Source organism: Neolamprologus brichardi, chromosome 7 (genome assembly GCF_056152115.1).
Source record: "Neolamprologus brichardi isolate AB-2024 chromosome 7, ASM5615211v1, whole genome shotgun sequence".
Lineage (NCBI taxonomy): Eukaryota > Metazoa > Chordata > Actinopteri > Cichliformes > Cichlidae > Neolamprologus > Neolamprologus brichardi.
This window is the reverse complement of record NC_142110.1, coordinates 54,600,669-54,625,584: the sequence shown is the minus strand read 5'-3', so window position 1 is coordinate 54,625,584 and position 24,916 is coordinate 54,600,669. Positions and strand designations below refer to the sequence as shown.

The window sequence follows — 24,916 nt, the reverse complement described above, 5'->3', positions numbered from 1 at the left end:
AGAAGCTCATAATATGTAAATCGTAACATGCAGAGTTTTACTTTGAAATACACGATGAATGCAGATCAGTGTTCTTTGCATATTTATATTTGTTTAGATTTCTTCAGTGCGCCACACTTCATTAATCCTCTGACTCTGCATGTTGCGTAACAGAGGACCTATTTGAAAAGCCCTGGCACACACACAGAAAGATGCTGCCCCCTTTTGGAATTGCATTACATATCGTGATCAAGTGTAAACTTCCTGTATGTACATTTGATTTCAGTTAAACCAGCAAATAACCACAACTAATTGAAATGTGCACATTTCATCACTCAGAATATAAAATGGCATTCAGAAAAAATATATTGCTGTATTATATTTTGTCATGAATTTAGGCTGCACAACTACAAATTATTAAAGGGCTGCACATCTCATTCATAAACACAGTAGCATTGTGTTGTGGCTTTAAGCATATTTATGGTAAATTCTTGTACATTTTCTGATATATCTTTAACTAAATTTTCAATTCAGGCTAACAAAAAACAAAACTGCAAAACAGTAACTCATAATTCCATTTTATTTTCAGTATTACGCAACATTAGAAGTATAAATATCTGTTTTAATATACAACATGTATGACATCCATAGAGCTTTCCTTGGGCAAAATACAAAACTCAAAACACTTTTATTGCACATATTCTAAAAGACAAACCAACATAAGCAAGTTCATCTAATACTAGTTTTGCACAGAGGAGAAAAAAAAAAGGAAATCTGAAAAGACGAGCAGACAGAGTAGAACGTGACGTGAAGAGACATCGATTACTGCACAAACAAATCATGGTGGCAAGGAGGCAAACCTCGCACGACTAGAAACATTATCTGTAACACAGGACGCAGATTTGGCAAATCAACAATATACAAAATATACATCCATGACGCTTTGTAAACAAACACTGAATGTGCTTTAAAGATTTAAACGTGTGTCGTCACAGGAAAGGAAAACGTGAGTGTTGGGGGAATGAAAGAAAAAAAAAAACTAAAGTGAGGGATTCATAAACCGCTCTGCTGTACTCACCCTTTGAACTTAACATTGGTAAAGATTAAGGTGCATTTATTACTATCTCACGATACATTAGCAATACTTTTACAATATCCAATGCAGCTGAACATTAGATTCTTTTAACATTAAAATCTCTGCTGTCAATCTTGGTTTTCACTTTCACTCTTAGACACATACTGTGTGGAACATTTAGATTTATACCGTGACCTCCGGTCAACACGGTGGATCTCGTTTTACACAGCCAGCACAACAGAGCTAATGATGCTAATACTAGTGTCCTAGGCTACTTTGTGGTTTTCATTTAGGGTTTGCAATTTAAAGGCGTCTACCATATAGAAAAGTGTGTAAATGGTAGCAAGTGTATGCGGATATACAACAGCCTATATGTGTAGTACCACGGTATTAGCACGCTAACATGAAATTCACATTCATAGCTGAAAAGTTTGTGGTCACTTAGAGTTGATGGGAGCAGTTAAACATGACATTGTGATCAACTGAATCATCTAAGGGAATATTTGCATATGCATACAGAAACACATTTTAGGAAGCTATGGCACATTGCGTAATTAGAGCAGATCACTATCACTTTGAAAGAGCGACCGAATTTAAACAGCTGGTTAAAGGAGCAATACTTTCAGCGAGCTGATTGTCTGGAGCGTCGGCATGGGGAGGTTTGATTAACAAATTTTCCTCTGAAATCGATGTTGATCCATTTTATGAGGCAACACAAGATTTCATGCTAACTGTGTGTACGACTCATCACAGAACAGCGCAAAGTGGCTCTAATGGCAATCGAAAAAGAAGAAGTGTGTTTACAGCTGAATGAAAGGACTTGAGAAACAGATGACAGCTTCATTAAATGATACCTGTAACAGCAAACTGTGCAGCACTTTCTTAGAACGACAGTAATGTGACATGTTTCGCAGGAAAGTTCTTTTAATCTTTAGACTCAAATCAAACCCACAGCATTTATACTCCAAACATCATTCTCAAGTATTGCTTCTTAGATTGGTGAAACAATTTTTCAGGTTTGCCAACACGATCAGGTAGTGTTTGAACAAGACAAAATTATACAAGGTCAGACAGTAACGAGCAGATATGCCATCAACGTTTGTTTAAAAACAGAAAAGAAAAAAATCCACCTCAAAGTGACCTCAAACTTTCAAGCAGACATGAACTATGTTATGCAAAGCCATCATAAAATCTTCGCCCGGGTGGAGCTTCTTTATGAAGCATCCAAAACACCAAAACCCTGACAGCGAAGCACTTTAACATGAACCGCTTCAGATCACGTTTTACTCGCACAAGTGACCTTAACGATAGCGTGGACGTAACCCAGAGATGAGGCCCACGGCTTCTAGAAATCTACTGCTGTGATTACTATGCAGAACTGCTGGTTCATCTTCCTCAAACACAATGTCCCGTATTTTACAATCTTCAGAGCTTAATCAGCCAGTGAACACATCATCAACAAAGACATTCTTGGAGAAACGCTGACAGCCCTCACAGTTTTGTTATATAATGCTACATTTCTTTTTTCTGTTTTTAGAAATAGCCCCTCATGCCCTCTCCTCTCTTCAAGTTCATTTTGGAACATGTGAAAACATGTTGAAAGTCACACAGAAGAGGAAACGTTTGATGAGACACACTGCTGTAGCTTACTTTAGACCACACAAGCAGAACATGATACTCTTAATACTTAGCATACAAACATGACACTGCAAAATCTATACATATAATACAAACGACAATCATGTAAGCCCATGTATCCCTGTTTTACAATGGTATCTTATTTACACTATATTGCATAAAAATCAAAAATATATGTACAAGATGCCAGAGGAATGTGAATAAACACCACATCTTGCTTAAAAAAAAAAAAAAAAAAAAAAAAAAGCAAGTCTGATTTCCCATATATCTAAGGCCCCTTCACTAATTTATGATTTTTAGAATCCTATCGTGATCCTATAGTTACTTTGTTTCAGGTTTTAGGTGAAAAGCACGAGATATAGTGCGTTTCTTTTGTGTACCACTGCACGAAACCCAACATTAAAACAATCTGATCATACTGAACGTTAACAACACAGCTGCTCGACAACATTGTGTGGTCTACTGCATTAAAAGACTTCAGATCCTCCGAGTCTAGAAGTAAGAGTGCAATTCAAAACTGCTTATGGCACAGACTCTCTAGTACATCACGGCCTTTACAGGTGTCCTCCCCGTTGCCCCTTAAACCCACTGATTGCACGAAGTGTTCTGCAACGAACAGAAAGAAATCCTCCAAACATTCGATTGACATGAAAGTAAAACTTCAGAAAGGATCGGCAAATGATCGCCTACATTCAAACCTAGAAACATCAACATGTTGTTATGAATAATCTTATTGAACACACACACATACGCACACACACAGACTTTCCCTCTCTATCAGCTTGTAACAGCTTGCCTGGTCCTCAAATAAACAAAAAAAGAAGGCATGATGATGATTGCACAAATCAATCCCAACTTTTTACTTTATCTGGATTCTTTGAAGCAGTCACGTTTTTCTTTTGATTTTTGAAATCATCACTTTCCTCTTTACTTTTTGTTACTGGAGCTACGCGGTGACTCCTTCAGCTGCTTGCACCTGCTCGTGTCTCTGTCTAAACTGTCTTTAGCTGCAGATGGAGAAGCCCTGGAAGTGTCTCTCTTAGTGTTTTTCTGTGCAGGCGTGACTTCTTGAGCGGTTTCCTTTTTCTTTCTTTCACCCTGCTCCTTCCGGAGAGATGACGCCGGTTTGTCTGGGGTGGTGGTTCTGGTGTCCGGGGGCTTGTGACTGTCCGGTTTGACCACTTCAGACTTTGGAGCATCCTTGGGTATCTTGTATGCAGGCTCACAACTGAAGCCTTTGCCTGAGGTGTCTGCGCTGCTCGGTGGTTCTGTTTTCGCTGGAAGTTTAGGCAGCACAGCTGGTGGGTCGGGCTGAGAGGACACGTCTGATGGCGGCAGAGGCTCCTTCCTCAGCTGCTGAGATGTAGTGAGAGGCAGGGCGCATTCTTTTGTTTTGGGGTCACGGGGGTCTTTAATAACTGTGGGGTGGTTTTTAGGTGAAGTGTCTTTAGGTTTGGAATCAAGAGTTTGTTTAATTGCTGGAGCTGCAGCAGGCTTCAGAGCTGATGATGTTTTAGGAGGGAGAGATTTCAGCTTCGAGTTTGGGACGTCTTTGACAGCAGCAGAACATTTGGGCTGTATTTCTCGTTGCCTCGTGTCAGCATGAGTGGGCAAGGGCTTTGTTTGCACAGAGTCTTCACTCTTTGCGCCATCAGCGGCGGATACCGACGAGGCTTCTTTCCGTTTAGCGTCGTGGGTTGTTTGAACGTGTGAAGTCGAGGGGGCAGACTCCTTAGACAAATTCTTCTCTTTTGAACTTGGACTTCCTTTGACAGCTGGGATGGGAGGAGCTGTGCTCTCTTGTGTTTTTGCTTCCTTCTCTCTCTTCACAGACGTGGGCAGCGTGGGCTGTGGGTCAAGCCTCGACTTGCTTTTGGGACTCGAAACAGTTTGACTTGTAGCTGTCGAACCTGAACTTTTGAGCTTTGCTGAAGGGACCACAGTGTTTTCTTTAACACTGACAACAGACGTGCAAAGTTGTGCATCGGACGATCTGTGTTGTGCTTTTTCAGTCGGACACATCTGTGATGGCTGCTCTGAATCTTTCACAGCCGCTGTATTCTTCGTCTTTGGTGATATGTTAACGTCTTTCTTCTGCAGCGATATGCCACTGTCCTGTACTGCAGCAGCAGACACAGTGTTATGCTTTTTGTTCAGTGTGGCATCTGTAATAATATTCAGTGAAGTGGCCTTGTTTATTGTACAAACTTCTTTCTTCTGCTCCACTTTTGCAGCTGAGGAACTTGCACTGTTTTCCGTCTTGGAGCCCGAGCTGCCTGCATCTCCAACCAGCTTCACAGATGAGCTGACAGATGTTTCACTGTGCTCTGATTTACTGTCAGGTAATGCTCCAAACGCTGATGCTGAGACAGAAACTCCTGGTTCTGTATTTGAGGAACAAATGTTTGGCACATTCGCTGGAACATGTACCGATGCAGAGTTGGTCTGCACATTCGCCTCAGAAGCGGGTTGTGAGGTTGTGTCTGAGCTCTGTGCTGCAGTTTTTCTCTTCTCACAGCTCTGAAGTTGACCTGTATCCAAAACTGAGTCGGCACTCTGCTTCAGTGGCCCAGTCAGAGGTTTACTAGCAGCTCGAGCCTCCAGTGTTGTAAATGGAGGGGAAGTTTTTAAGTCTACCAAAGAGACTGCTGTCTTGGAGCTGTCAGCATTTTGTGATGTAGTGTCTGGTATCTCTTCCTGCTGCTCCACCTCATCCTCCTGATCTTCGTTGCTCACTTCCCGTATGGAGGGTGTTTTTCCACAGGAGGAGAAGTGGGAGCTGTGTCGAGGGCCTCTGTGCTCATGGCTGGCTTTCATACCGGTCCTTCCTTCTTGTTTAACACTAAAAGTTGAGGGATCTGCTTTGCTGTTTGAGGCCTTCAATGACTCGCCTTGTCTATCCTGTGTTTTCTCACCACTTGCATTGACTTTCATTTCTGTTGCTGGATTATTTGATTGCTCCTTGGAGACAACAATGCTGTTTAGAGAACAAACGGCTTCAGGGCTTAGAGAACAAGTTAGGGGGCTCTTCATCTTGTCTGTGGTTTTTGTTTGGGGGATGGTTATTTGCCTTTCAGTAGGGCTCTGAAGTCGTATTGGTGGGTTTACAGAAACTGTGTCACTTGTGTTCTCTGCCATCTTGGACAAACAAGTTTCTGTTTTAGAAACTCTGGGTCCAGAGAGCAGACCAATGTCCAGGGTGCCCTCAAGAGGCTTTAGAGAAGAGACGTGGCGTCCTTCAAGTTTATATTCAGATGATGTTTTTCTAAGCGGAGACTCTGCAGAAGAGATAAGATGGAGTTTCTCCACAGCGCTCTCTCCTCTGCCAGAGAAAAGCTTAGGGGCCAGACCTTCAGGGCTCGAGTGGACACTTCCCAGTCCGGCCTTCATGTGGTCGTGAGGCATGGCCGTGTCCAGCTGAAGGCTCTTCGATCTCGTAGAACCAAAGTGGAGGTTCTCATGGAGGGTCGAAGTCAACCGACACATGCAGTCTTCTCGTTCTTCGAATGACAACCTCTTCCTGGTGAACTCGATACTGGGAGCTTTGAAGTCCAGTCTGTCTGGCTTCATGCCGTCTTTACCCTGTCGAGAGTGCTGCCATTCTGGGTGACCAGAACACAGAGCCGATCGCAGCGCTCCATCACTTTCACTGCCACCAGAAGGCTCAGTGATGCCTTCACTGACACGTGTGCTCAGCTTTTTATACAGAACGTCTTTAAGAGTTGAACTAGCAGCTTTAGCCTCCAGCGTTCCAGACTCCGGGCTGCTCTGCACTTTGTTTTGGCTTCGGACCAGAAAGCCTTCGTCCCCATCATAAGCACACGGTGCCGATGAATCGGACTCATGCAGAGCATCTTGCTTCTGTAGAGACTCCCTCCTCTCTGACCACTCCTGTCGTTTCACAACCATCTTGGACTTCAGTTTTTCCTTGTCGAGCTCTTCTATAGACTCCTGCCGGCCCATCTTACGGCTGATTGGCCTTTTTAGGCAGCCCTGCTCGACAGGCCGTAAGCGAGTGATTGTCAGTGGCTCACAGGCTGCTTCATCCACACTCTGCAGGCCGGTGAAATCGCGCTCTACTGTCCTCACGTCCTCGTCCTGCACCTCTTCTTGGGTCACTTCTAAGCTGCGTTTTCTTGGGCACAGGTGTTTCTTTTCCCCTGTGTAAGAAGGAGACAGCTTTTCTTCAGACTGAACACGCTTTAGGAGAGGTGAGCGAGGCGGTTCAGCACTCTTGGGGCGGACAATGTGTCTCACAATTGTGGGTGGGGAATGAATCTTGGCTGGAAAAGCCTGGGTTGTTTTGGAAATGGCGACAGAGTGTCCACTGAGAAGGGGAGGGGGTGAGCGCTGGGGAGATGTTGGCTGGGGGGTAGGTGAAGGCGTGCGAGCCAGTGGAGAGAGGGGAATGCTACCGGCAGACTTGCGTCGACCCTGACGAAGCCTCTGACCTGGCAGTTTGGGGCCGAGGCCATGCAGGGTGCTGGGCCGAATGTGGCCTGAGCCAGCAGGGGAGTTGGGAGCACTGGAGCTGGGAGAGCTGCTCTGGGATGAGTTGCCACCTGAAATATATAAGCACAAAACACCCAAAGGATATTAGAGAATAAACATATTAAGTAACATTCAAGCTGTTATCAAAAATGAGTTAAAATCTCCACCTGACTGGGTGAAATCTGGTGCAGGGCGGAAGGCGGCAGTAGGGGAACGAGGGGAGAGACTGTGGGTAGGGGAGCCGGGGAGACTCTCACCAGATGACAGCGAGTGGTTCAGGGAGGAAAAGCTGCGGCTCGTATGCAGAAGAGGAGAAGGCTGCATGGCAAAGCGTCTGAAAAGGGAGCGGCGCCTGTGAAAAGAAAAGTGAGATGACGATTCACAGTCCATTGTAAAATTCACAGTTTACAATGGACACCACAGGCTGCTGCTTTCTTACTATTTACACGTGTAACTGCTCTGCACAGTGCCAGGTACTCTTAACTATTAAAGATGGAAAACAACCCACTGAATCTGTAGGATCGTCAGATTTTCAATGACTCCCTCAGTGCCATCTGTCTGCCCTCTAGAGGCCTACAGGGAATAGAGTAATGACTGCACACAGGAAATTGGATCACTCACCTCTTTTCTGAAGAACGATTAGGCTGCAGAAACAAAACTGCAGTTCCCACGCTTACAGAAACAAGTATCAGGGCAGGAATACGACCTTGTGGTCTTCAATAACTTATCAGGATATGCAGAACCTAGTGAAGCTGAACTATAACTGAGCTAGTGCTTGTAACTTACTTACGAAATTCCACATTGTGTGTGGATGGTTAAAAATGTACCAAATTGTCTTATAGGAGGAAATGCAGTAGTGTAAATAAAACTCAGCAACTCAGATTTATTAAAACCTCCCTAACATTAACAAAAAATCATTTAATGATGGGCCATAATGTGCCATCGGAGCACACGCAGCAGAAGCCCCCCCCCCCCCAAATGCAGAGCCGACCGCCACAGGAAATCCTTCCTACCTATGGCTATGAGAATGTACAACTCTTCCTCGCTCTATAGGTGATTTTCTTACGATTTACATTAATGTTATTTTGTTCTCATTCAGGTCGTGCAATATTACTTAACAGTATGTTACTGAATGTTTGTTTCATCCCCCCATCATATGCTGCTAGCCTCATTTTATTCATTGCACAATATTATGTCACTTTTTATAATCACCTGCGCTGATAGGTATGTTATTTATTTTACCTGATATAGTCATACTTTGTTAGAGTTATTTTGATATTATATTTGCACTATCCTACTGTACACTACTGTATCCTACAATTCTTATTGTCCATCCATCCATCCATCTTCATCCGCTTTATCCGAGGCCGGGTCGCGGGGGCAGCAGCCTAAGCAGAGAGGCCCAGACCTCCCTCTTCCCAGCCACCTCCTCCAGCTTATCTGGGGGAACACCAAGGCGTTCCCAGGCCAGCCGAGAGATATAATCTCTCCAGCGTGTCCTGGGTCTGCCCCGGGGCCTCTCATCCCCGATGAGTTCCTGCCAAGACTGGCAATAGGGATAATTCTTATTGTATTTTATTGTATATCTTTATTCCTCTGTTTCTCTGTTTCTCTTGCTACACTGAGCATGTTTATGACAAAATAATTTCTTTAGGACTAAATAAAGTTCTTCTTATCTTATCTTAAACTGTAAAGCTGTCAAATTCTGAAACGGTATTTTTTTTCTTCAGTATATACACTGATTTGAACCGCAAGTTTAAACTCTAGTAGGAAAAGAAAAAAAAACATGGACACTTCTGTCTCTTCAGAGCTTGGTCACTGAACACTTTCCTGTGGTCTGACAAATCTAAACAGTTTCATAATCATTAATCATTATCAATAAGACAATAACAGAGACTAAAACTGTGCGTGGAGAGAGACATAGTGACATAGTGCACAGCAGCTGGTTGTCTCAGTCTCCCTTAAATAGAGGGGGTTAAGAAACAAATGATCCAAAGGTAATTTAAAGACTTATTTGTACCTTTCTGGGGTCTTCTCCTTCTTGGGCTTTTTACCACATCGGACCATCTTGCTCCTGTAGCTGTTCCTTCTGGCAGGACCAGTTTTTATTGAAGTATTTTCAAAGGGGGTTGTAGAGATGGCCACTTTGCTGCCACTCTGAAAAAGAAAAAAAAAAACACTTGATGTTGGGAAGAGGATAGATTATTTTTAAAAAATCAGAAAAAAAACATTTATATCTATATTACTGGAGTTTACCGAAACCCTTTTATGATTTAAATATCTTCCAATTAAAACGACTGTAGTCGCGCTCCAGTAAATCATTAGAGCTGAATTTTCTGCACTCACTTTTAAAAAATGGAAACAACATCAATTTCAGTAGCACTTACTCCTCGACCTAAATAGATTATTCAGTTTATTCTAATTGAAATTACATCAAAAGCAATGAATATCAGAACTATTAAATATTTTAACAGTAGCTGTTTAGAGATGAACACACATTGTGTGTTACCTTGAGCAGGAGCTCCACCACTTCGGTATGGACAAGACCGTGAACCGGTTCTCCGTTCACATGAGTAATGAGGTCTCCAGCTTTGAGTCCTGCTTTATGTGCAGGCCCACCATCTTCTACGTTCTGATCAACATGAAAAGGTATTGATTCATGATCATCCTTTTGTGTTCAAAGCATCTGAATAATTTAAAACTGCTTTTAAAGCTGTGTTTTAGAACATTTGGTTCAGACAAAAGAGAAAAATGCTGTTGCATGCATCGTTTTCAGTGGCCAGCAGAGGGCGACACCTGTAGTTATCAAGAGACTTCCAATTGCATCAAGTTAAAACATAAGCACACGAACTTCACAGTTCCCTGACTTCTGGTTGCATCTGTAAATTATTTTCACTGCTGTTTATTAAAATTAAAATTTGGAATAAAAGCAAGTCTATGTAATGCCTTCAGTTTAAACTGCTGGGGGAAAAAAATCCCATTAATGGACTAATATTATGTTAGGATGATGCAGTTTTTAATTCTCATAATAAATAATTTATTTCAAACAAACAATTAAAACAAAATCATACATCGGCTATCATAGTCCTGTGGTCATTCAACAGGGTTTGTTTAAAGGAAAAATGCTTAAAGGCCTTACCCAGACCATGTGATAGACTGTGTAGATGTCACTGTCACAAGCGTACACCCGGATTGCCCTCAGCGTGAAACCAAACTTCTTCCCAGAACTGTGGATCACGACGGGCTGCCGTGGGTTGGAGGGACAGAGGGAGGAGTCTCGGCTCGGAGAGGAGTCTCTTGAGGAAGGGTCTGAGGAGAGGGAGTAAGGAGAAAGGGGACTGGCCAGCGGAGATGCTCCAAAGACATCTGGAAAAATAAGAGTTGACAACGTCTGAGTTTTTAAATTTTTTCCAAAATCAATCAGAGTATAACGTGCCCTGAAGTCAGCACCGAGGTATTGCCATAAAAGCTTTTGAGCCAGGATTAATTCTGCTGCAGCTGTGGGTGAAACTAATACGATTTTCTCTCCTTGCAGTGAAGACCTCTCGCTCTGACCATGCCTGATTATTTTCCTTGTTAGCAGCTTGTGCTCAGGTTTTTGCTCACAGCCTCTTTTTAACATGGAACTTGAGGCATGACGGGCCAATTATGACAGCTTCACAGTGAACTTTCATCTTTTTCAGATTATTTTTAAAGTCCATTGCTTTTACTGTTATACTTAACATGTTATTGCTCCCACATGCATCAACAATGTAGCTTACAAAACTTTGAGGCAACATCAGCATGGTAATATGTGTGTGTTTTTGTTTTTTTTACTTACCTCCAGGGATCATAAGGGAAAGGGCACCAGTTGACACAGACTTTGGGACTTTTGGCACAGCTCCGCTCTTCTCTACAGCACTCTCAGGTCGCAGAGAGGTCGACGGAGGTACGTGGTCAGCAGAGGTGTGACTGGTGCTGTCAGGGCTCTCCACACCCTCTCCCCTGGGTGTCAGCTGGTCCAAATGTTCTGAGAAACTCCCTTTTTTATGGATGGAATGAAGCAAACAGTTATTCTTCCCATAGAAATAACAGTCATTCTTAATGGTTGAGTACATGAATTAATAATAAATAATGAATAAACGTGCAAATTATACATTTAGGCCAACTGCACATCAATTGCATTTTTTTGGTCAAACGTCTGCCCTTAGAGCCTGAATTCTTTCTAATGGCCAGCAGGGGGCAACTGACGTGGTTGAAAAACAATCAGTGGCACTGAGCTCACTTTAACACAGCACAATGTTCCTAATAAAACAAGCAAGAACATTCAATCATATGTTTTTGTTGTTTCCAGAGAACTGCACCTTAATGATGTTACAAAGTACAAACCAAGCACATGTACGGAAAGGTGTGTAATTCTAAAGACTGCGGCTCGTACCAGAGAGCGTGGCCCCGCTGTGCGTGCTGCCCGGAGTGGCAGCTTCAGGCTCGTCCTGGGGAAACTCCCCGATGGAGAACGAGGCTTTGCTGGGATCGCCGATGCCTGATGTTTCATCCCCTTCGCTTTCAGCTGAGATGGCAAACTTTGGTAGCAAACTGGGGCAAGGACCCTGATTCATCCTGTCTGTGTCTGTCGAGTGGGACAGCGAGGGTCTGGATAAAACAACAGATTTGCGTTAGATGAGTTTTGTAACTGTCAAATGACTAAAAATTATTTTAAGTCTTCATGAGAGAGCAAAGGCTTGTAAAGGCGATGAACACCCTAGACTTCTCAGAATGAGGGACAACAGGAACAGTATGATTCAATTTATAAAGTGTTATTTTTACACCACTGCCATTACTGAGTTGAGCTTAACAAGGTTGATCCTCTTTAACTTGGAATAAATTTTTACATAAATATGAGATGCAATCAAGAAGCTCCTGGAATGCACCTAAAATGTGTGTCAAACACTTCACCTGATCACTGAAATTTCAGCAACCTAATCCCTTGCACTGTGCAAGTTTGCCACTGCCCTCAAATTTGCACAGTGTGCAAGACCAAAGCTGCTGATCATAGCTGCATCTTCAGCTACAGATTTTTAACATGTTTCAACCCCGAATATGCAGAAAGTGCTGAATTTATCCCCAAGGCTGAGACAGTCAAGTTTTACTTAAACTCTGCGAAGAAAATGAAGCAGAAATGGACACTCCTAGACTGTGGAGTGTGCCAGCACCCCATCATGTGCACATTCAAAAAACACCATCGTCGCTCACCATCTGGATGAGCCAATAGACTTGCCTGCTTGATACTTTATCAGCTTCCTAAAACTCAAACACTGTTTTGACATGCTGAAGATTCTGCATAGGGAGCAGTGCAAGCTTACATTAAAGGAATTCTACATATATCTAAAAAGAGTCCAGACGTGCAAGAGAAGATGATCTGGAATGGGAGACAAGTTAAACAAGGTAAGTTTTTTTAGTCTCCGTCTTTATCACATCTTGTAGTTTGGTACTTAAATACTTCAACCACTTCCACTGCAGTTTTTCTTTACAAACTGTAGCCACCTCACCTCAAACCAAAAAACCATGACAACTGTGTTACAATCCTTCCAGTATGTGTTTAGTATGCCAGCACAATCATCATCCAATGAACTGCTCACTTAATGTGTGCTCAGTCTACATAATGGTCAAATGCAGCAATTAATGAACTCTGGTAATCGTTTTTGATTTAGAGATGGAGGTGTTCATACGCTTCAGCGAAGTCTGGCGTCCAGCTGAGAGAGTCCACAGTCAGCGGGCTCTCGGTCTTCTTCTCCTCAGTCTCTCCCTTCTCCTCCAGATGCCCACGGGACAAATCCAGACTGCTGTAAACCTGATAGCCGCACAGCGACAATGACTCACTTTGTTACATGTAAGCTACAAATGCAAAATGTGAAGAGAGGTTTAAAAATAAAAGAGCCAAAAAGGTTTAGAAAGAAAATCTATCACATTCTGTACAGATACTGGGTAACCTCGTGACCTTTATTTTATATTTGTCTGTGCTATGCAGACTTCATTGTGTCCAACAAGCATCGAGAAGGTTCAGTATAGCTGAACGCTTCCTCTGAGACACCCTGCTGCTTTCTGAGACACACTGTAATGCTTTGTTTTGATGTGAGGAGAGCACACTGCAATGCAGCACAGCAATGACTCCCAGCTTGTCTGTATTGTGTACTGTGTCACACATTACTACCAAGAAAAATAAATCTCATTTGCAAGTGGAAAATGTATGCAAAGCTGAAATCTACGTTTGACACTATGGAGATAAAGGAAGAGCAGGAGGGAGGCTGTGTTTTCAAGACACACATTTCCATATGAAATGGCAGCCGCTCGTGTTTTTCTCCCTCCCATGAGAATGGGATCGGGACAGATGAGGGCTCGAGCTCATTTATATTGCTAACGTCTTTGGCAGTAATGATGATGACACTGGAACAATGTGAAGAGGGAGATTAAGGACATACCTTAGAGAATCTGTGAGAACAAGAGGAAAACTGCCGCAGGTCCACATTGAAGTCTTCATCATTTGTGTCCTCTTCCTCTGTCTCCAGATGATGGTATCTCTCAGAGCGAGCTGTAAAAGAGGGGAGCATTATATTTTATAAATTGCATTATTATAGGTTATTCTTATTACAGTGCAAAAAGATGACCCAAGTAGAAAAAGAGTATAATGACTAAGAAATGCAAGTGTTTTCACTCTTTTTAATTAGAGGCAGAGTCGCTGCTCTGCTGCCGACATACTTCATATGTAACAATGTATTAAATTAGGCTGTTCAAAATGCCAGTGTCAATTTTAATGAAAGATGTACTGTAATAGGACAGTTTTGACTAATACAAGTGTAAAAAAAACCTAAACTGGAATTAAAACTAACTGTGTTGTCTGCGTGTCCTTAGAGAGTTTTAGTGAAAACAGCCTTTTAATAATGCAAAGTTTACTTTAACAGCATCTAGAGGAAAGTCATGATCCCAGATGGGATGTAAGGATGAAGCAGAATTTTGTCAGATTTGCTAAGCTGGCATTTCTGGTTGTAATTGGATTGTTCACTTCTTCAGTAACACAAAGAAATTGAAAACTCAGCATCAGACAGCTGTTGAAACATTTTGACACCAGGCTACTTGATCGCAATGCTGCCACGTAATTCTGAGCAGGCTGTTTATCATTATTATGAGTATTTGCACTTCAGTGTTGCATTCTTAGACAGTTACACCTCACATGTGATACATGGCTCCACAAAATACAAAGAAAGAATTAACACAAATATGTAAACTTTGTTTACAGCACATTTTCGCTCTGTTGTATTCAGGCACACAAGATTCTGCAGCTGAAATTGTACTACTGTATATTTATTGTATTTTATCTTTCCATTACATATTAGTCAAATAGATTAAAATAACTATTTATTTTTAAAGCTGCTGATGCTCCATAGTTATGACAGCATACATGCAAATTTCATATGTGAGCAACAAAATATTGCTAACATATTTACAGCTCAGACTGCAGTCTCAAATACAGTTCTGGTTGTTTCTTTGACAGCAGTGGTTGAACTCTTGCTGCACAGCTGAGATGTGCAGCAGCAGCGTGCTCACCAGGAATAATGCTCTACAGTTTCAAAAAACACATCTGAGAGTTTTTTTTTTCCTGACAACAAATATTTATGTAGTCTCCCGCTATGTTTGGAGGAGAGATACAGAGAAATACAGAGTATGACCCAAAAAACACCATCCCCACAGTGAAGCATGGAGGTGGAAACACTATGCTTTGGGGATTTTTTTTTTCTGCTAAGGGTACTGGACAACTTCACCGCACTGAGGGGCCAGTGGGCGAGGCCACGTACCCAAAACAAAGCACCAAAGCAAAAAAGGAGTTGCTAAGAAGAAGTAGCACGTTAAGGTGATGGAGTGGCCTCGCCAGTCTCCAGACCTCAGTTGTTTGAGTTGCTAAGCAGCAGCCAAGGAGTTTCTGTAAAGAGGAGTGGGCCAAAATCCTAAAGTGTGCATAAACCTGGTGACCAACTACAAGAAACATCTCACCGCTGTGCTTGCTAACAGGAGTTTCTCCACCATGTTCTGAGTTGATTTTTGCTCAGGGATCAAATACTTATTTCACTCATTGGACATAAGATCACTTCATAATGTTTATATAATGTGTTTTTCATGGATTTTGGTTCATATTCTCTCTCTCCCCATTAAAATTAAATTACCATAAAAATAGAGATTGTTCATTTCATTGGAAGTAAGCAAATTTACAAATCCAGCATGCGATCAAATAATCATTTCCCCCACTGTATGTTGTTGAAATCGCATGAAAAAGAATTAAAATTAGCTGCTACTAGATCCTGTTTACACTCCAAACATGAATGAACAATCAGCTATCAGTTCACACAAAGAATAAGTGTTTTTATGAGGCAGTTTGATAACTTACTGTCAAAGTAACTCGTGTCGTCCTCGGACTCCAGCTGAGGGATGAACTCAGCCTTCTGTCTCAACAGGCCGTTCCAGTCTAGGTTGTGAAAAAACTGATGCTGCTTCACTTCGGCCGCTCCACCTGCAGGTCAGATAAATATGGAACAATGTGAAAATTGCTTGTGGAGAAAGCACACGCACAAATCACTGGACACTGAATAGTTCAAACACAGGAACAGAAAAAATGCTTATGGTGTGTTTCTCTTTTCCCCTAGTGGCTACAGGACAAATCGCTATCATGACCATAAATTATGCAGAACAATTTCCTGCCTGTGACCTTTAGTGAAATAGCAGGAGACTTTGTGAATGGCAGCCTGCTGAGGGGAGATCTAGATGCCTAAGTAGATCCGGATGTCTCCAGGCCAAGCTGGTTGTGTGCATTGCACTGATTAAAGGCCTTTGTTCAGGGTCATGGTCACTTTTACAGTCTGCAGATCTACACACTCAAAGTCCCTGATTGTGCATGAAGCTAGATTCATGGACTGGTGGGAAATAATTGCAATTGATCAGGAGGAAGAGGTGAGTAGGCCACAGGATAAACTGCTCCGCTGGTGGATGACCTCAATTTCTTCCCCAGTGACTTGGAATAATGAGCCGTGCTGAGGTAGCACATGAGGATTTATAGCGGCCTGTTGTGCATGCCTAGTTCTCACCCAGTCCCTGACTGCTCCACATATGAGAAGGTCTTCACTCTTTGCGTTTGTACCTGTGCCCAGCCTTTCCAGGGGATTCTGTCTCAGCAGCAAGGTGATGAGCTCCTGAGCGTCAGGAGGTGGAGCCTCATCCCCATCTGGCCAGTTGATCTCATCTAGAACCAGAAACAGTGTTATAGAATGACTTTACATACCAACACCTTATAGATTTTATTTCACTGACAGACACTAAAACTGGATGTCATCTAGTCAGATAATGCCTCTAACGGCTTTCTGACAATACACTAGAGCAGGGATGTCAAACTCATGTTACATACAGGCCACTTTGAAGTTAAGTGGGTCGGTCCAGTAAAACTACAAATGTGTAAAATTACAGAAGAATTCCTGGTTGTTCGTTGTTTTCACAAATTCACAGAAAATATATTTTTTCTTCTGTGAACCAACTGTGAAAAAAAAAATGCTGTAGTAGTAGGAAAAATACATTTAAACGAAAAAAAGGAACTATTCCTTAATTAGTTTGTTGTAACATAACAGGTAAGTCTAATTTTATGGCTCATACAGATTTGATACATTTATTATTCATAAATGAAAAATTATCCAAACCTATTTGGACCGATTTGAACAAAGTAACTGAATGGTAATTTATGAAAAATATACAAAAAACAAACAGACAAACCAAAAAAACTTTTTTTTCATAGCACTATGCACATGAAAAACTGGGAATGTTGAAGGCAGCTGCCCTTCAATGAAGCTGATTCATTAATCAGATATTATCTCAATAAATGTGTGTCTATAGGATTTTATAGTTTGAAAAATTCCAAAAATGACTTTAACCTAATACTAAACCACTTTGTTCTCAAAGGTATTTTTAAATGAGCTCTTACAAATCAAAGCTCTATTGTGTGTAATGTTAAATAATAATAACTAAAAAAACAAGCATTCGAACAGAGCAGACCTGTGTGCTTCATGCTGATTGTCTGCTATGTTCTCTCTGTACCCCATTCTAATGAAATTTGGGTGTAAGCTATGAATATGTATGTGCAGCCGCAGGCCATCGTGGCATGGTTTCAGTGTATTCGGGGCTCTCTAATTAACAGTCACACACAGGACATTGGTACAGTTTGTTTACGAGTATACCAAATCAGTCATTGCACGCCACTCATTTCCATGGCACAGACAGAAGCTGTTATCCAACATGCCACACGCTGCTGACAAGCTGAAAGCTCGTATTTTTCAAGAAGATTTTCTCTGTCACAATGACACTATGAGGGAATAAAGTGACAAAGTATAAATCACAATAATAAACTTCATTTGGGAACTAAAGCGAACTAAAGGCCCTTACTGCCATCTGTTTGCTGCTAGCCTTCAGGGAAATCTCGGTCTTCAAAAAATTGGAAATTATACACAACTCATTCAATGTGGTCACTATATGAATGTTTAATTCATATTTGATCTAGCCTGGGAATTCCCCTGATGTGCAGGATAGCATCTAAATGCCAGATGTGGTCAAATTTCACCTTTAATCACCTTCATTAGCAGAAAATATGTCTTGTAACATTTTAGGTATTTAATAAACTTACATAAACAAATAAGAAAATAAATAAACTTTGTATTTTTTAGGATGCTGGAACACAGTACTGTGTAATAAAAAACTTAAGCCACCCCTTATTTTTCTGTATTTTGCTTCCAAAGAAACAGACTTTATTGTAACTGTTTTTAAGTGTAGTTAAGTGTTTCTTTGGATATTGGCTGCTTTTTCACTCATTTTCAGCTCCGGCGCCTGACGATTTTCAGGAGAGTGTTTTTAACACTTAAACAGATAACAGATAATATTTTTTCACCAGCAAGATAATTTCCAGAGAGCCAAAAACTGGTAAATCTCAGGCACGGTGTGAAAGTCAAGTCCTTAAAAAATAAGAAAGACATCCAGCAAAGACCTGACCTTCATCTAATAGATGGCTGTCAAGAAGTTATTCATAAGGAAAGGAAACATGTAGAAAGGGTTCCAATCATCATCAGTATGTACAGAGGAGGTCAGCAGAGTGCACGGTGGAGGCGCTATCATGGTTTGGGGCTGTGGTGTTGGGGATCTTGTCAAAATTGATGGAATCAAGAACGCAGAAAAGTACCATCAGATTGTGATCCATCACGTAATACCACCGGCAGAGTGTCTGATAGCCAGTGGCTAATTATTACACAGGTATCTCATTTTGACAGTTGCTGTTTTCAGGTATGTAAATTGAAATATTTTGAGCACGACTGAGATATCTCATTAACTATTTAATGCAAGTCTAAGATTTGCTTTAATTATCAAATTGAAAAAGGGGGTGTTGTTAACACTGACCACTGATGACCTGTCCAAAAAGCTCTTCCGGTGTGTCTCCAAAAAAAGGCACACAGCCCACAAGAAACTCATACAGGATGATGCCCATAGCCCACCAGTCCACTGGCTTCCCATAGCCTTGTCTCAGGATCACCTCTGGAGCGATATACTCTGGGGTGCCGCATACCTGTACAGCAGAAAACAAAAAGGATTCTAAATATGGTGAGCTTTGAGAAAGTGTACATCTGTAAAGCTCAACAACATTTACCTGCTTATCAGAGAACTCCCTGGCATCCTTCTCTATGTGTCCCTCGTACAGGTTGGTGGTCATGTTCATCAGCCCGACTTTGGAAAGACCAAAATCTGTCAGCTTAATGTGCCCCATTGAGGTCACCAGCAGACTAAAAGAAAAACCAAGTTGGACAAAGTTTAATTATAGTAAAAATGATAAATGCAGTCAGTTGTTCTGTGATTTTTGTTACAATGTTGTTTTTATGAAGGGGGAAAAAAAACAAAACTTAAAGCATGACACTGACAGAGGCGGCCATTTTTCTTCCTTTTCACAAAAGAAATTGCTGTTTCCATGCCAATATGTGTAAATAAAAAAATAAAAATTACTCAGTTCAATCTTTAATGTTATTGAACAAACACAAAGGTGGAAGAAGACATTTCTATAATTTTTAGACATATTATGAAGTACAGTTAGGGCTGTGCAATATGACGAAATATATTGCATGATGATATGAAAACATCTGTCGTTTCAAATTATACATTATCGTTTGTTTCGTGGTGTCGCAAAATACACCGTTTACGGCAATATTTTTTCCATCTGGGCACAGAGAATACCAGCATAGCCAGTGAAAATGAGGCAGAACCAGGTAGCTCCAAACAGAACCAGGACCAGTCAAAACAAATTGAGGACCTTATACCTAAACGAGGGGCTACCTCTGTAGCATGGACATGGTTTGGTTATGAAAAGTCTGACAAGGACCATAAAACTGTACTATGCAAATTATGGAGGGAGCCGGTCCCCACCTCAGACTCAAACACGGCAAACCTCTTCTACCACCAACACAAGAATCACATGAAAGAGTATGGAGAGAGTTTACGGATGCAAAAGAGCTGCTAGGTGCTAAAAAAATAAACCTTAGACTCAAATGTTAGAAATGGCTTTTTCCCGCAGCAGTTCCAGGTACACGGACGGAACCTTTGGTCATATCGCACAGCCCTTAAGTAGAGTTATTTAATTGCACTTAAATATAGCAAATATGGCTTCCCTTTTAAGCATCCAACAAATCCAGAGCAAAATCAGAACACATTTGGTGTTCTGTCTTGGTCAAATGATTCATTAATCCAATATTTACTGACTTTCTGCTCTCTTCAGCACCGAGCTGTACCCCTGGGGTTGAAGAAGACTCTCACAGCGAGCCAATGTCCACACCTCCACGTTAACCCCCCCCAACTTTATAGTAGAAATAAACATGTTTACATATAAAAATGTTTTCCTTCCTATAGCAGATTTCCTCATTGACAAAAAAAACTGTTCAAATTTTGATCAGTTTGCATTATCAGGAGCACTGGCAATTTGACTGACAGGTTGTTGCATTAGACCGTATGCAGGGTTTGTGCAGCCATTGCGATGTCCTTCACTGAAGTCCCATTATGGGATGTCGAACTGAGTTTCTCCTTGCCAGTCTCAAAGTCATTAGCCACTGAGTAAGTCCAACATAATCCTCCTTTCTGACTCCTAGCATTCCCATAACTTACAAAATGGACTTCGTGTCCTATTCAATGTGATCTTAAACCTGGAAATGAGCCAATAAACCCAACAGAAACATGTTTACTGTGGTTACATACATAGCCAAAGAACCCAACGCCGCGTGCCTCTTGACTTGTACAAAATTGGATAACCCCACAGGTGTTGCCCCCTGGTGGATATTAAAAATAATGCAGGTGTAAGACTAGAAACAATGTCTCCTTTTTTTATACTGCCTATGTTGCTGACACAGGTGACTTTAGCAGCAAGCTGTCTTCTCTTGTCTGCTAACCTGAATCGTGAACTTCCCTGGTCAGGTCTCACACATATTTCTGCTATTGATACCTATTGGAGCATTTTAATGCAGGTATCTGACAAATAATACAGCTACGTGTACAAATGCACTATCCAAATTATGCCATAACAGCCATTACTCAAAACAGTAGGTCACAATGTATTTTAAATACAGTACAGATGCATCACCAACTTCAGTTTAATTGTTAGCTATATTCAATAGCTCATGACTAACATGTCAAGTCTGCTGTTTGGTGTTGATCGAGTACTGTACAGTTTTTTTGTTCTGTTTGTTTTTAAATGGCAAAGATGCCTGACAGAAAAGCAAGAAAAACAAAAGCCTGAAAATAAAATATAATTCTCTGAGTGCCAGCATTTATGTACAAATATTGTTTACAGCTCACTTGTCAGGTTTGAGGTCCCTGTGAACAATGCCATAGTTGTGTAGATACTCCAAAGCCAGTACTGTCTCTGCAAAGTACATCCTAGCCATGTCCACAGGTAGGGGACCCATGTTCTTCAGCAGGGTGGCACAGTCTCCTCCTGTAAAGAACAACACCAAGAAGACATTGTTCAAAGTAGACTGCTTTCAGCGGTCGCACTATGCACTTAAAATAAAATAGAGTGCTGACCTTCAACATATTCCATAACCATGCACAGGTGCCTCCGTGTTTCAAAGGAGCAATACATGGACACAACAAAAGGGTTTTCAGCAAAGGTGAGGATATCCCTCTCCACAAAGGCCTGCTGTATCTGATTCCTTAACATCAGATTCTGTTTGTTGATCTTTTTCATGGCAAACCTCTGCTTAGTTTCCTTGTGCCGCACCAGATAAACAGCTCTGTGGAACAAAAAGTTTACCGATGAGCTGCGCAAAGAATAGAAGAAAAACTGCAACAATAAGTGTGGTTTGATCACAGTATGGTTTTGTAAACTGCGAAACAAAGAAGAAACAAACAGCCTCTAACCAACAATCTATCAGCAGAGATTAGATCGTCCGATAGAGAAATGAGACGTCCTTACCCATAGGCACCATTGCTGATGAGTTTTATCATTTCAAAGTCCAGCTCACAGGGTTTCCGCCGGGACCGCAAGGCCGTGCTGAAACTCTGAGACTGAGGACGAGAGCGAGATAAACGCTAAAACAAATCAAAAAGATAAAATCTGGATTTCACTGCTTCGCCTGCAGTAAAGATGAACTAGATCAATAATGTAATCAATGTCTAAGCACTTACAGAGTCATCTGTTTCTGGAGTTTCTGCAATTCCGCTGTCACTGCTGGTCAGCTGAGCGATTTCTAGAAAAGAAACAGAGAAATAATCAGGAGCAAAGCTGCAGCAGGTTTGATGTGACAAAACTATGAATCTAACTTCATGAGAAACTGACACACAGGTTCTCAACTGCAGTTACTGAAACAAAGCCGGCCTAAATTAAATCAGGCCCTTTAAACAAAACAAAAACAGCTGACTTCAGCTTTTATTCACCTATTAGGTTTGAGGTGCTGACTTCAATATAAGCTGAATTGAGGACAAATGAGGCGGAAATCAAAACTGGCAACACAAATGCACATCTTACGCTCATTTTGAAAATCACCACCCCAGAACAACTGCTCATTAAAAACCACCTTGCATCTTTTTCAGTGCATGTTCGTCTGTGCAGCCATGGCAAAGTCCATGTGTGCTGTTTGTCTCGTCCCTGGAGAGCTTGTAAACACATTTTCAGTACTATTTAACATCTGTCCTTCCTCCAAGGTTTGCTTCCGGCACACGAGGTGCTGGGCAAACGAAACACGGGAGACACTCGGGGGAAATAAATGGAGAGACTGGCTGATGAGCCCGCCTGTGTAGATCTGTATAAGGTCTGTGGGGAGGCCATTCTTTTCTAATTAGTCATAATGAATGTTGCTGGTTACAGAGTCTGGAGAGACAGAGGGTCATTAGAAAGACGATCTGTTTGGTACAGGACATTAGTCAAGAGTATCTTTGTCTTTAACTTCCCTCCACAATTCAGTTCCAGCGTTCCTTTAGAGCAGGAGTGGGACATTCATTTTCAAAAGGGAACCATGAAAAAGGGACTGTTGTGGAGGGCTGCACCAAGAAGCTTATTTAATTCAACTCTGCTTTATTTATACAGAGCCAAATCACAACAGCAGTCACCTCAAAGCGCTCTAACGAAATAAATATTGAGCAGAACAGTGTTCAGCATATTGTTGTGCCCCTCCACAACAGTCCCAGTTTCTCATTTGGCCTTGTGGGAAAACAAACTGCCAAATCCTGCTTTACAGCCTTACCCTGACAAATTATCCTGTGCTCTCTTTGCTCCTTTGCTCTCCTGATGTAATAATAGTATGATAATAATAATAATAATAATAATAATAATAATAAAAGGATATATTCTAATAATACAACTTTACTGCGGTTATACAGGATACTACATATTATAGTATGATCGATGATTAAATATATAACATTTAACATTACACTTAAACTTTTTCTGTTTTTTGTTTCTGACATTAAATGCAAAATAATCTGTTTTAATTAGGTGTTGTACTTACATTCTTTATGTAAATATATATTTACTCTATATTACATGCAGCATTTAAATGTATTAATGGTATTAGGAATAACAACAATGATGATGATGAAGTCCTTCGTGTACCTTCAAGAGGATCTCGTGTGAGTCCCAGCTGGCTGATGATGTAACGAGGGATGTCTGTTTTGATGCCCTGGCCTTCTTTAGCGTGTCCTTCAGCAGCTTCCAGAAGGTGGTAAAATTCCTCTGGGTCAAACTCCTGAAGAGACAGCAAAACACTTTCCTATATATTGCTATGAACAACTTTAAATAAACAAGTAAACAGTAAACAAATTCCTGATCTTGTAGTTTGAGATCAAGTAGGAGCTCTATTGAGCGAAGGAAAACATACTTATTTACGCTTTATTTTCAGCTTAGAGGAAGTAGAAGTTGAACTTTCACTTTTTAGATTGCCATGGCAAACTTATAAGCAAACAAGTTTCTCAAGCAGCCTGAGCAACATAATGTGAGGGAAAGGTTTCTCTAGGTATAGGTTAGTCCAGAATTTACTTTCTTTAGGCTTGTTGTAGTCTCTACTTTCTCCTTTGAGATATTTCTTTGGCTGCTAAATTACTCCGTGTTTATCAGCTTGCCATCAGGTATGAGGTAGGTACTGTTCGGCTGAAGTAAGTCATAACAGCTTTAAATTTAATTCTGATTTTAGCCACTTTAACCTCTCTTTGATTCTGTAATACGACAGACACTTAGATGAATTGCAGAAAGTGTTACCTGAATAATGGAAATGTATAGAACTTTTATAGAATATTTTTTAGACTGATAGATTTGAGCTGCTGACTCCAGAGTCATTTGAAATAACCTTAAATAGCAAAGAAACCAGATGTAGCAACACACACAATTACAAAACATTCAGACAAATTACCCATCCAGATGAAGCGCTCATTATGAACCATCTCCATCTTTTCTTGTTTTTTTTGTTAAATTATTTTGTGCATTTAAACAGTGGCAGTCACTTCATATAAAATATTCAAGACAAGCACCCATCAGCACATTTTAGACTTAGGCAGAAAAACAATAAGGCTATAAACATACCAGACATTCCAGCAGCCGAGCAGGTCGAGCTATCACTATAAGGATCTTCTTTACCAGCTCTCTGATGAAGTTTACCTCCTCGCTTTCTGACCTCTCTGTGGACTACACAACATCAACAGAAGAAGAAAACAAAATGTTTGCAGTGCAACTCTAATGTTACGGTAAAATTCAGAGTCCTAAACATGTCTTATTGCTGAACTGTCATGAGGAAACATCTACATGATTTCTGCAGATGTTCTCACCTCTTGTACAAGCCTCTCCAGCTTGTCGGTGAGTTCGCAGAAGTAGCTGGAGGTGATGAGTCCCAGCCGACTCTTTTCCAGGCAGTCGCGGGCCAGTTCAATTATCTGGTGATGGGCGAAGCCAAGCACGCCATCTGCCAAGGGGAGGACGGTCTCAGGAGAGTTGCTGCGGATGATCTCCTGAATCCTTTCCTCCATCTGAGCTGTGGCCTGCAGAAAGAAGCGACGGAGCAAGTTTGATAATGCAGATAATTTGTGGTCAAACAGAACTGTAAGGTCTTGTGGGTCCTCACTTTAGGAAACCGCTCCTTGTAGACGTGATTCATCATTATAATTTCGTGATCGTAACAGGACGGAGATCTTCCAGGGCTGAAAAAAGAAAAGGAA

At 41.3% G+C, this 24,916-nt stretch overlaps 1 protein-coding gene across 6 annotated transcripts in view; it reads right to left on the bottom strand.

The window, feature by feature from the left end:
- Positions 1–541: 541 nt before the first annotated feature.
- mast4 (microtubule associated serine/threonine kinase family member 4) overlaps positions 542–24,916 on the bottom strand; it is a 110,206-nt gene continuing 85,831 nt past the window's right edge. For all 6 annotated transcript variants that reach the window (XM_035910311.2, XM_006796878.2, XM_087843883.1 and 3 more), the window contains 21 exons: positions 24,823–24,898; positions 24,530–24,739; positions 24,288–24,389; positions 23,325–23,457; positions 21,902–21,963; positions 21,690–21,781; positions 21,299–21,507; positions 21,071–21,209; positions 18,885–19,017; positions 18,638–18,803; positions 16,347–16,448; positions 15,600–15,722; positions 13,642–13,751; positions 12,892–13,013; positions 11,601–11,815; positions 11,004–11,204; positions 10,323–10,549; positions 9,693–9,815; positions 9,204–9,340; positions 7,351–7,535; positions 542–7,254 (listed from right to left, as the gene is read on the bottom strand). In XM_035910311.2, coding sequence (XP_035766204.2) covers positions 3,620–7,254; positions 7,351–7,535; positions 9,204–9,340; positions 9,693–9,815; positions 10,323–10,549; positions 11,004–11,204; positions 11,601–11,815; positions 12,892–13,013; positions 13,642–13,751; positions 15,600–15,722; positions 16,347–16,448; positions 18,638–18,803; positions 18,885–19,017; positions 21,071–21,209; positions 21,299–21,507; positions 21,690–21,781; positions 21,902–21,963; positions 23,325–23,457; positions 24,288–24,389; positions 24,530–24,739; positions 24,823–24,898 — 6,502 coding nt within the window. In that variant the 3' untranslated portion in view covers positions 542–3,619. The remainder of the gene's footprint in view (positions 7,255–7,350; positions 7,536–9,203; positions 9,341–9,692; positions 9,816–10,322; positions 10,550–11,003; positions 11,205–11,600; positions 11,816–12,891; positions 13,014–13,641; positions 13,752–15,599; positions 15,723–16,346; positions 16,449–18,637; positions 18,804–18,884; positions 19,018–21,070; positions 21,210–21,298; positions 21,508–21,689; positions 21,782–21,901; positions 21,964–23,324; positions 23,458–24,287; positions 24,390–24,529; positions 24,740–24,822; positions 24,899–24,916) is intronic.